This window comes from Schistocerca serialis, chromosome 3 (assembly GCF_023864345.2).
Source record: "Schistocerca serialis cubense isolate TAMUIC-IGC-003099 chromosome 3, iqSchSeri2.2, whole genome shotgun sequence".
Lineage (NCBI taxonomy): Eukaryota > Metazoa > Arthropoda > Insecta > Orthoptera > Acrididae > Schistocerca > Schistocerca serialis.
In genome coordinates this window covers 104,452,562-104,465,197 of record NC_064640.1, presented here as the reverse complement: position 1 = coordinate 104,465,197, position 12,636 = coordinate 104,452,562, and the positions used below count along the sequence as shown (strand labels likewise).

The following is a 12,636-nucleotide window of genomic DNA, read 5'->3' as shown; positions in this document are numbered from 1 at the left end:
ATAAGGAGTCAGTACTTCGTAACTGACTATTCTATTGGGTAGGTATATATTAAGTGATTGAATGGACTTAGTGCAGAGGCGGTGGTAGTTTATAAGGTAGGGTTAAAACATATACCTCAAGTTATGTATCCCTTGATAAACTGATTAATGTAGGTGACTGGCAAACCAAGTCTTTAGGGATAGTTATAAATCGAAATAAGGGTTTGGGAACAATGTGTTTTCTGGTGTCACAGCTATCAGTGCTTTGTTATGGGTTTTCACTAAACCATATCAAAACAGTTTGTGCATCACAGAGTGACTAATACACAGAAGTAACTTTACTGGGGCATCGGATGATGTGGGAGGTCATGTTCTCATTGTAGAAGTCACAAGAGTGGCGTTACATTTGGGAATGTAAACATGGAAACTTCTTTGGTCAACCTGAAGAGCCTTGTGCTGAGTTGGCCACAGTAGCATACTGTGCAGGATATGTAGGGGGGAAAGCATGGGCATTGCTGGTTTACATTGTTGTTGCATATAGGAAATTAATTTGTGCTCCAGGGTGGGGTCTGAGAATTGAATTGTTTGTGACGTATAATGTGGTGATACTGTTTCTGTCAAGGATAGCGATATTATATTTGAGAAATATTAAGAATAAATGCATAGGATCATATCGGTCATATTATCCAAGATTATTTAGCCAGCACCCAACAACACATGATTGCGACAACAGCTAGCAGATCAATGTGGGAAATGTGGCTAGTGTAAGAATACAAATCACAGATGACATGTAGAAAAGGCAGAAAAACCCAAAACAATATTAAAGTATAAAACTACAGGGTGGTCCATCTGAAGTTTCGGATGAGATTATGTCGAAAACTATACATCGGCTAAGAATGTTGGGTAAGATAAGTTCGTAAGCTCAAAGGGGGACATCAAATGATATACTACACATGACCTCCAACCCCCGCCCCCTTCGGTGGGGTGGGGCAAATTTTAAATCTTAAATGGAAACTCCCATTTTTTATTGCAGATTCGGATTCTCCATAAAAAAAGTGATCAAGTTTTGTTTGAAATTTTTTTTTTTTTTTAAACCATTGACAGATGGTGCTGAAATCGAGAAAAATTAAAATTGGGGAAGAACTCTGATTTATTTAGAATTTTCCGAGAAAGACGCATCAAATGGATAAAAAAATGTGCGCCAATTCTTTCGTTACATCAAATTAAGCTATTTTTGTACAAAATGTACTGTATCCTACTTTAAGTGTTACTCAGGAACGACGACATGGACGTAGTAGAATGATGTTCCCATGGGGTCCTTCATTAGTGAGAGTCCCCTTGCCTCTCACAAATTTGGTGTGCTTAATTAATAAAATTAGCCATGAAGAAATTGTTCAAAATTATCCCCATTTGCTTCAGTGCTTAAAGTAAATCGTCTGCGAATGTTGTCCACAGTTTTGAGCAGCACATCCCCTGGTATGGCTCCACACGCTCTTCGAATGCATTGTTCCATATCGTTTCTGGTTGTGGGCTGTCTTTCATAAACAATATTTTTTAAGTAACCCCACAAGAAAAAATCGGGAGATGTTATGTCTGGTGAACGTGGGGGCCACTGAATTGGTCTGCCACGTCCTATCCACTGACCAGGGTACTGTAAAATTATAGTTTTCTGCACATTTTTAGCATAATGGGGAGCTGCTCCATCCTGTTGGAACCACATTCGTTGCTTAGCTTCTAAATCAACATCTTCCGTTAGCTCCCACAAATCATCGCGGAGAAGTTGTAAATAAGATTCCCCAGTAACATTTCAGTCAAAAAAATATGGTCCTACCAAGTAACCGTTTAAAATTCCATACCAGAATATTAACGACCATTTGTGTCAATTGTCAGTGGGTCTGTGCCAGTGTGGATTGACAGGGGACCAATAATGACAATTTAATTCGCCACTGTTTTTGAATGTGGCTTCATCGGAACATAACATATCTAAAAAAATCATTGTCACCTCTTATCATTTCCAAGGCCCATTGGAAGAAATGCACAAGTATTTGTGCATCTTTCGCCGCTAATGCCTGTGTCAGTGTGATATGATACGCAGGATATGTGCCATCAAAATAGTTGATTTCGGTATTCCAGTTTGTCTCTGAATTGCATGACTACTAATTTCAGGACCAGTTGAACACGGGCGAGAACGGTAAGGGTACGAGCGTCATTTTCATTGTATTTGCGATGACGAGGTGGATGGTACATGTATCCATTTTGATCTCATTGAGTGCAGTTTCGAATAATGTTTTCACTTGGGTGTCGTCTGTTTGGAAAACCGTACACATACAACTGTGCAGCTGCAGCATAATTGTCATGGCATTCACCTAAAATTAACATCATATCAACAACCTCTGTGGGAGGACAGTGAGCCATGTTTCGCTAAAGAATAATTTACTTCCGTCGGTTGATGTTTACAGTTCACAATCTGAAAGTGAAGTGACGTCTGATTGCATTGCACTGACCTTTATACTGAGCCATAGTTCGCAGTTTGGCCATGGTAATGCCACAGTCAGGTGAGTAATGCAATTGTGAAGAGATCCCTAATGAGATTTTAATAGCATTCTGCCTCCCTCCATCAAAAACTGTGGCGGGTAGGATACATTTTGTAAAAAAAAGAAAAGAAGAAGAAGAAGAAGAAGAAGAAGAAGCATTACTTTTGCGTAATGAAAGAATTGGTGCACATTTTGTATTGATTTGATGCATCCTTCTCAGATCATTCTAAATAAATCTGAGTTCTTCCCCAATTTTACAGCCGGCCGGAGTGGCCGAGCGGTTCTAGGCGCTACAGTCTGGAACCACGCGACTGCTACGGTCGCAGGTTCGAATCCTGTCTCGGGCATGGATGTGTGTGATGTCCTTAGGTTAGTTAGGTTTAAGTAGTTCTAAGTTCTAGGGGACTGATGACCTCAGAAGTTAAGTCCCATAGTGCTCAGAGCCATTTGAACCCAATTTTACTTTTTTCTCGATTTCAGCGCCACCTGTCAATGGTTTAAAAAAATGTTTCAGACAAAACTTGATTACTTTTTTATGAAGAATCCGAATATGCAATAAAAAATGGGGGTTTCCATTTAAGATTTAAAAGTTGTCCCCCACCTCACTCAAGGGGGCGGGGGATGGGGGTCACGTGTAGTATAATTTGATGTCCCCCTTTGAGCTTACGAACTTGCCTTACCCACTATTTTTACCCGATATATAGTTTTCGAGATAATCTCATCTGAAACTTCAGATGGACCACCCTGTATAATTTTATTATAGTAACACTGTCCAAACGTGACTTGATATATTTAGGAACAGTTTGTGCTCAATGGATGATGGAATTCTTCGTCCGAAGTGATTCTTCTGTTACGTATTGGTGCATCATCCCCTAACATGGAAAGGGTAATTCAGTGGACCTTGCAATGAGCACAGTTTGGGAGCAATTTATTGATACTTTTTTGAGAATTTAAAATTTTCTTTGATGCATATGGCTGCAACTAGGCTAAAAGTGTAACAGTGGTGTGTGGCATTGTTCTTGTGTTTAGTGTACTTGTATTGTAACATGTTTGTGGCAGAACACTGTTGCAGAAACAATGAAAAAAGCATGCCAAATTTAAACGAATGCAACATCTCCAAGATTGGCGATCTTTTACAGAAGCTTGAAATTTAGCTTGGAATTCAATGCAAGATGTTTATAATAGTTTCCACAACAAAACTTTGTCTCGAAACCTCGCAGAAAATCCAAAGAGATTATGGTTGTATATAAAATATGATAGTGGCAAGTCACAATCCATGCCATCTCTGTGTGAAAGCAATGGAAACACTATTAACAACAGTGCTGTCAAAGCGGAGTTACTACACACAGGCTTCCGAAATTCCCTCACCAAAGAAGATGAAGTAAATATTCCTGAATTCGAATCAATAACAGCTGCCAACATGAGTAACGTAGAAGCAGATAGCCTTGGAGTAGTGAAGCAACTTAAATTGCTTAATAAAAGTAAGTCTTCTGGTCCAGACTGTATACCAGTTAGGTTCCTTTCAGATAATGCTGATGCAATAGCTCCATACTTAACAATCATATACAACTACTAGCTTGATGAAAGATCCGTACCTAAAGGCTGGAAAGTTGCACAAGTCACACCAATATTCAGAAAACGTAGTACTGTTGATGAGGGATTTAAAATTGATTCTGTTTTTCTAGATTTCCAGAAGGCTTTTGACACTGTACCGCACAAGCGACTTGTAGTGAAATAGCATGCTTATGGAATATAGTCTCAATTATGTGACTGGATTCGTAATTTCCTGTCGGAGAGATCACATTTCATGGTAGCTCATGGAAAGTCATAAAGTAAAACAGAAGTGATTTTTGGCGTTCTCCAAGGTAGTGTTATTGACCCTCTGCTGTTCCATATCTATATAAATGATTTAGGAGACAATCTGAGCAGCTGTCTTAGATTGTTTTTAGATGATTATGTCTTTTATCGACTAATAAAGTCATCAGAAGATCAAAACAAATTGCAAAACAATTTAGATAAGATATCGGTATGGTGTGAAAATTAGCAATTGACCATAAGGAATGAAAAGTGAGAGATCATTAACATGAGCGCTACAAGGAATCTGTAAACTTTGGTTACACAATAAATCAGTCAAATCTAAAAGTTGTAAATTCAACTAAATACCTAAGAATTATAATTATGAACAACTTAAAGTGGAACAAACACATAGAAAATGTTGTGGGGGAAGGCAATCCAAAGACTGCATTTTATTGGCAAAACACTTAGAAAATGTAACAGATGTAGTAAAGAGACTGCCTGCACTACACTTGTCTGATCTCTTTTGGAGTAGTGCTGTGTGGTGTCATCCTTGCAGTAGGATTAATGGAGTACATTGAGAAAGTTCAAAGAAGAGCAGCCTGTTTTGTATTATCACGAAATAGGTGAGACAGTGTCACTGACATGATACAAGATTTGAGGTGGACATCATTAAAAGAAAAGCATTTTTTTATTGTGGCGGAATATTCTCACAAAATTTCAATCGCCACATTTTTTTCCCGAATGCAAAAATATTTTGTTGATGCTGACCTACTACGGGAGAAAGGATTATCATAATAAAATAAGGGAAATCAGAGCTCGTACAGCAAGATATTCGTTTTTTTCTGCGCACTATTCAAGATTGGAGTAATAGAGAATTATTGTGAAGGTGGTTCGATGAACCCTCTGTGAGGCATCACTTAAGTGTGATTTGCGGAGTAGCCTGTAGTTGTAGATGTACATGGATTGGGGGGGGGGGGGGGGGAGTCCTGATCACCTCAATAGTTGGATAGACAGAATATTGTTGTAAGGATGTTTTTTGCTATTGCAGAGCCTGAGCAGTGTCTGGTGTGATTGGAAAAATCCTGAATCATCAGCAAAGAGCGCAGTGTATTGCATCTGTGTAAGATAAATGTACCCCACACATTTTCTACAGACAACATGTATGTTTACCATCTTTTACCTACTGTGTTGTTGACAATCGGTTTTCAAGACAGTGACAGAGTAGAGTTTTCAATTTATTCTCCAGGAACTGGTGTCTAGAAGAACACAGCTAGAGAATACTGTGACAAGGCATGCATGCATTTTGTATTAATCAGTATCCTAAAGTTTTGATTTATTATATCCAGTACTAAGATTAATTTCCTTAAATTGTTTACCAACTTGTGTTTGGGAGTTCAGTCATTTTGTGCCCTGTAAATGAGCACTGTCCCTTTACCTTTCTATGAAGCAAGGATTAGTAGCATATGTGTCGGAAACAGGTACCAGCCAGCAGTGCCACTGCTGTTGCTATGCAGGCTGAAAGCAGTCAATAGGGTAAGATGATTTTAGATAGCAGTATGGGTGAAACAATCATACTAATGGAAGTGAGTCGTGTAGAAATGATATCCAGTGGGTACACCCTTACACATTAGACATGGAAGCACTAAGGAACAGAAACAAGATTTAGACTGCGGAGGGGATATCCATGAGAAATATGACACAGATATGAGGAAACAAATGTGCTGACTGTTCTTGTGGACACAGCAATGGTATGTAGTGTTATTCAAGCAGATGGTGTATTTATTTGCATTGAAATGACCGGTCACAGTAAGCAAGAGATAGAAAGACAGTCTCTAGGTAGGTGCCCTATCGTAGGTGGGTGTCCCATCACACTCCAGAGGAAAGGCAGGAAGCTGAGCAAGAACAATGGAAGTGTGGCTTGGCTATTGTGCAGTATGTGAGGGAAGATGAGCACAGGGTAGACTTTGGATTGATTTGTCTCACTCTCTAAGGTTTTCTGCACTGTCCCCCCCCTAAGGTTACTGCATTCTCTCTCTCTGTCATTCGCTTCTATTAATACACTTGTATCTAAAGCCAATGGCTACTAAGTTTTAATTATTATTTGTGTTGGTTCAACTAGTGTGATCTTGTGCCACAAGGCATTAGATGAAGTAATACTCTCACCCGAAAATTTAGACAGCGGCCGTGTTAGGCAACATTCTAACAATAATTCTATGAACATATTCAACACAACCAACAGTGGTCAGTTGGTCTTAGGGTCGAGGGGGTAGTTTGTGTGATTCTCTACATCACACTGGCAGATTTTCCACCAGTAGCGCATGGCACTTTCAGAATTTATAGCTTGTTTGCCACTATGGTGGGCTTGGATGCTATTGTGGCAATCGGCAATGATAAGAGACTTGGAATGCTTTTGGTGTCGTTGATTTCCATGGGGTTTTGGATACTGCATGTCATCTTTGGATACAAAATCTGGGAGTGTGGCATATTACTGATGTTCCACATCCTTTCTCTGTGCATCTTGCAATTCTGCTACCGCCACCTCACCGAATTGCTGTACACGAACTGTCCTATGTAATGTGTATGCATTTTAATGCTATTTTTCCAGTTTATAAAGGATGACATAAACACAATCACTTAACTTCAACACCCAGTGCATGGAATGACTGCTGGGGTCTTTAAAGTTCAATGGCCTCAGAAAGGCAGCATGGTCCATTACCACTATGAAGTTTCTACACTGCGAATAAAATTGAAAATAATTAACTCCAAACTCAATAACTCCTCCTCTGTTGTGCTATAATTTATTTCCTTCTTGTTAAGTTGGGGAGAGACATAACCAATTTGTTTCTCTTGGGCATCCTGCTCATGGCTGAGAATGCGCCCCTCAGCAGAATCTGAAGCATCACAGGATAATGTAAAAGGTTTCTCAAAGTTGGGATGTATCAGCAGGGGAAAAGTCAGTAGCATGTCTTTCACTTGTTGCAGTGCAACTTTTGCATTCCATTCGAAAGTTGCTCCTTTTTTCAACAGCTTTGGTAATGACTTAGTTATTGTAGCATGGTCTTGACAAAGTGACAGTAATAATTTGCAATGCTCAAAAGACTGTAATTCCTTCACACTATGGGGGCAGTAAAATTGTGTACTGCTTCTATGAGCTGCTGGTCAGGTTTTATATCAGCCAAGCTAATAGTATGGCCCAGGTATTGAACCTGCAGTTCCACAAAATAATTTTTTCAATTTTAGGCTCAAATGTGTGCCTTGTGGTGATGACAACACACTTATTAGCCATACAGTATGTTCCTCAATTGTTTAAGAAAACAACGATATCACCTAGAGCGACCAAAAATGTAGTTGGTTTTAAACCCTTTAGAAATAAGTTTGCAAATTGCTGAAACATGGTGGGTACATTTGGAAAGCCAAAAGTCATCCTTAAAAACTCATGTAGCCCAGAAGATACTGCAGAGGCATTTTTCAGCCTCTCTTGGGGTTCATTACCTTGTGATGACACCCTGATTTCACATCTAGAGTGGTAAAGAATTTGCAGTTCCCCAGTCTATCCAAAGTTTCATTGATGTGAGGCAATGGATAGGTAACTGGCATTGTGACTTTGTTTACGGCCCTCATATCCTCACACAAATGATAAGTCTTCACATTGTTATTACATGTAAATGTAGATGTTTCCTCAATCAACTCAAAACGATTCTGCATCAGTTGAATTATTTGAGATCCTAAACTGTAATGTGACAATAGGGTGGCTTTACTGTCCACTTTTCATTGAGAGGCAAAAACACTGAACCCACTTGAAAGGCTGTGTCTCCAGGATTCGTACTTTTTTTTTCCTTGCATCATGTCAGAAACAATCACACTTGCCATGGGTTGAGGTGGGATGCTGCACCTGTCCCCCTGGCTTTTTTCCTGTTTCGGTCTTACTATTCTTCTGTAACTTTGAAAGCTGCTTCAACTGCTTTTGACCCATTCCATATCCCAGGGCAGTTTATGCCCATGTATCCCAGTTCTCGACAGTTAGGGCAGCAGTGAGTCCAACAGTGTCGGTGGTATGACTTGCTTGCCTGTATCATCTGCAGTGCTTTGTTAGTGAAGCCAGCTTGGCTTCATTAAAAATTTGAGAGTGAATACCATGAATAAAGAGAGCTACTGCTCACACTTCAGCCACTTCAAATAGTATTTTGCCACAGGTTACATCACTGTCTGAGAGGTATGTCTGACAGGAAATAGTTCTGATTTGATCAGCAGATGTTTCAAAATCCTCCCCTAGTCTCTGTCTGAGGGTGGATGGTTCATTGCAGTAATTACGGACTTTCCCCTTATCCTACTCCCGCTCAGGTAAACCCTTTGCCAAGGTTTCAAATGTCTCTGCATTTGTCAGTGTATCAGCTGGTTTGTCATAAGTGCGCGCATCCCTTGACAACTTTGACTGTGCCGTATTTAACAAAAAACAATCTGGTCGCACACAAATGTGACCCACATCTTGCACATTTTCCAAGAATGTAGTCCTATTTTCATTAGATCTCCCTGAGATAGAAGAGAGAGAGATAACTGCTGGGAAACTGCTCAGAGTAACAGGTGGTGAGGCAGTCGCACTGGCTTCAGCCCCCTTAGTGCCCTCAAACTGCCTCTCCACTGAAGCTGACTTTGGTACAACTGCCTGCAACTGCCTTCATCCAAATCTTTCTTCCAACTCAAAACTTCTGTGTAAGAGGTTGTGTACCTGTTTCTGTAGAGTCCTTGTGTGGTTATTGCTCCTGCCTTCGGCAGCACATTCATGCTGGAATTGTGTCAAAGGCATGGTTACAAAGAGAGGGGCATACCTCTTTATAGTTTATACAATCGAAGCAAAATGAGTAATAACACCTAAAAGGGAGACAATTCCTACGTCTTCACTGCAGCCACACCAGCATAGTCATTTGCCGACATATGGGCGAGAAGAAGCAGAAAAGGCAATGTCATCCGACACTGCACAGTATTTGTGCTATGGAGACAGCAGCGAGTTGCATGTCATTGCAAAATGAGGCAGAACGTGTGACCCTCAAAGAGAAGACAGGCGAAGGTGCCCCCTGCGTTTGTACTTGGACCCTCACTGAGATGACTCTGGCAGCAGCAGCCCAGCATTGAGCAGTGAGATGACAGCAACAGGAGGCAAGCTGGAGAGACTACTGAGCAGCAGTGGCTGGCATGAGTGTGTTGATGTGCAACACACGCATCTGTGCGTGATGCCTATCATCAATGGAAAGTGCCAGATGGTATGGACGAAGTCCATGCCCCTCAGTACTGGGTTAAGAGAGCTGGATACAGCTCTCGCCCATTGACAACACTCTCATAGTGACACTAATTCCAAAAGGGCAATGATTACTGGATCCAACAACGAATTTCATCGTGACTCTGACAACAGATGTGCTGGGCGGGAACGGTTAGGCTTGGGAGCAGACATTCAGTTATGGGTTTTTCAAGTAAAAAAGGAAAATCTGTCAAACAAATTTTCCAGTTTTTTTTATGTTAAGGGATACATAAGCACACCTAGGGAAGATGCCAAACATGTGGTAGCCCATTATGGAATAATTAATGTGAGGGTAGGAAAGGATGTACAATTTTGGTAAACATTTTTGGATACAGTGATCAATAGATTATTATATATATTTTAACTAAAGTTCCGTCTTGATCACAACACTTATGTCTCAATAACATAGGTATGTTATTGAGACGTAAGTGTTGTGATCAAGACTGAACTTTAGTTAAAATATTGGAAAGGATGTGTTGTCGGGTTGAGAGCCAGCAGCAGAGAGAGTGAACTCATATTGACCTGCCACAGTACTACCTGTTTTAGAGTTCTCACACAATTCCTTCCCCACCAGGATTGTGGGTGATGCTCCAAGGCATCTGTCGGTCAGCAATCCTTACCATTGGAACTATGCTTAGCCATCATCACATGCTGGAGTAGTGCACAGGCTGTGAGATCTGTCTCTTAATAAGCAACAAATTAAACCAAAGAAACCAATACAGAATTTTAAAAAAATCAGTAAATTTTCTTGATTGCTTCCAAAACATGTTTGATCTTTTCCCCAATGGCAGTAGCATCTTCCTGCAGCATAACTGTCTGTGTCACGAGGCCAGAATAGTGCCACAGTGGTTTCAGGATCTTGATAATGAACTCAAATTGACGTGTTGGCTACCAAATTTAGCTTGATCTGAACCCTATGGAACACATCTGGGTTGCTGTCTTGCACCATATTCATGCCCATGAATGGCCCGCTCATAATGTATGGAAATTGTGCAACCTGTGCATAGACATGTGGTGCCACATACCTCCAGAAACCTACCAAGGACTTTTTGAAGTCATGTCACACAGGATCACTGCTGTATTGTGTTCCAAAGTTGTACCAACACAGTATTAACTCAATGGTCATGTAAAGTTTTGGCTTGTTGTTGTAAGACTGTAGTTCCACTTAGTATAATGAACAGCAACTCTTCTTAGATATGGATTAAATACAAAATAATGTCCTTAAATGAGAGAGAGAGAGAGAGAGAGAGAGAGAGAGAGAGAGAGAGAGAGAGAGAGAGAGAGAGAGTGGGGGGGGGGGGGGCACAAGCAGCACAATGTTACCAGATTACAGCACCTGTGGTAAACTTCTGAAGCCAGTAACATCCCTTAAAAAACCAGGTGTAAGACAGTGAGGAATGAAATGGGGAAAATGTGATAGATCATTTTTTGGGAATGTGACTTTAAACTTCTGTAAAAACGAATCTGATAAGAAAATTACATATAAAGTTACAGATAAATACTCTAGAATAGCTCGTACTAGTGTATGGCATGACTATCAATTGTACTTGAACAGTGATGATGATGATGATAGAATTTGGAGAGACAGTTCTCAAATTTTAATAGGTCAGTGTTTGTTTAAATCATACAAAAATATGATAAAGATGTTCATATGTGAACTATAGGGGAAAAAACCATTATATTCTGTTGAAACTATGAGAGACAAATTATTGGAACAAGTATTCGAGATGGATTGTGCAATAGTTGTACTGCTTCCATCATATAATCACCCGTAGGGTTTCTCAGACTAAAGGAACAGAGATTAAGGCATGTGGAGACAAAAGCAGTGCAAATTCCCCGACACTGCGTATAAATTAAAGGATAATGAATTTCATTTACAGCTGCAGTTTAGTTCATACAATTACAAATATCTTTATCATCAAGCTTTAGTTGTTATCTTGCATTTTTCCATTGTTTTTGTAAAGATACTGTCAGTTATTTTGTCACTGTCTATCATAACTGCTTTTTAAGTCCATTGCTGATCAGAGTGCTATATAGTTGTTTGATAGGTTTACTAAATATTTAGTTTAAGTGTGTTTTTGTTTTTAGATTGCAGGTAATATTATCAAGGTGTTCACCCAATTTGTCTCTCAAGGGAAAGTAACAATTAGAATGAAGGAACCACCTCATGAACTGAGATTACAGAATGAACCTGTGCAGTTGATGAGTTTCTTGAAATTTCTAAAGAATTGTTCTGGACCAGCAGTATCAACATTGCCAGCTGTTCCAGACAACCCAAAATTTACAAAAGGACCTCCAACAACAGTGGTCATAAATTCTATGAAGGATTATGGAAAGCTTGACAAATTGTCCCTTAATACTGAGAGGTTGCAGGTCAGTAATCATAAATATAATATCTTTTAATGTTCTTTTAAATATGTAGTTAAATATCTGCAGGGTTATTCCAGAGTTTTAAAAGACAGCTGCTTGAAAAACTAAAAGACATACAGAATAAATGCCCTACCCACTGACATGTGTATCGTAAGTTTTTAACTCTCATTACAGCAGCTCAATGTGGGCACCGTTTGTGATGTGTGAAATGTCAATGCGATAGTCAAACTCTTGCCATACATGCCCTGACAACTCATGGTCAGTATCAGCAAATGCAGTAATTGGTCTTCCTTGCAACTGTTCAAAATGAAGTGGTATTGGAGGCAGGAATACATGATCTTTGACATAACCCCATAAGCAGAAGTCACATGGAGTTAAGTCTGGTGATTGTGAGTTGCCACTGAAGAAGGGGAAAGTCATGATGACAAGCATGTCCAATATAACACTGGGACACTTAGGTGTTGAGTTGATCACAAGCATCTAAAAGAAAATGTGGTGGAGCATCATCTTGTTGCAAAATGAAGTCCACTGTCTTGCTGTAATTGTGGCATAATCCATTTTTACAGCATGTCCAGGTGTACAAAACTAGTCAATTTTCTCTGTGAATAAAAATGGCCCATAAACTTTTGAAGTGCACAGAGAACAAAAGACATTAATTTTATG

At 39.7% G+C, this 12,636-nt stretch overlaps 1 protein-coding gene across 1 annotated transcript in view; it reads left to right on the top strand.

The window, feature by feature from the left end:
- The window catches only part of LOC126469777 (leucine-rich repeat protein 1), a 120,918-nt gene that overhangs the window by 35,101 nt on the left and 73,181 nt on the right, over positions 1–12,636 (top strand). Inside the window, exon 2 of the mRNA XM_050097014.1 lies at positions 11,692–11,976. Coding sequence (XP_049952971.1) covers positions 11,692–11,976 — 285 coding nt within the window. The remainder of the gene's footprint in view (positions 1–11,691; positions 11,977–12,636) is intronic.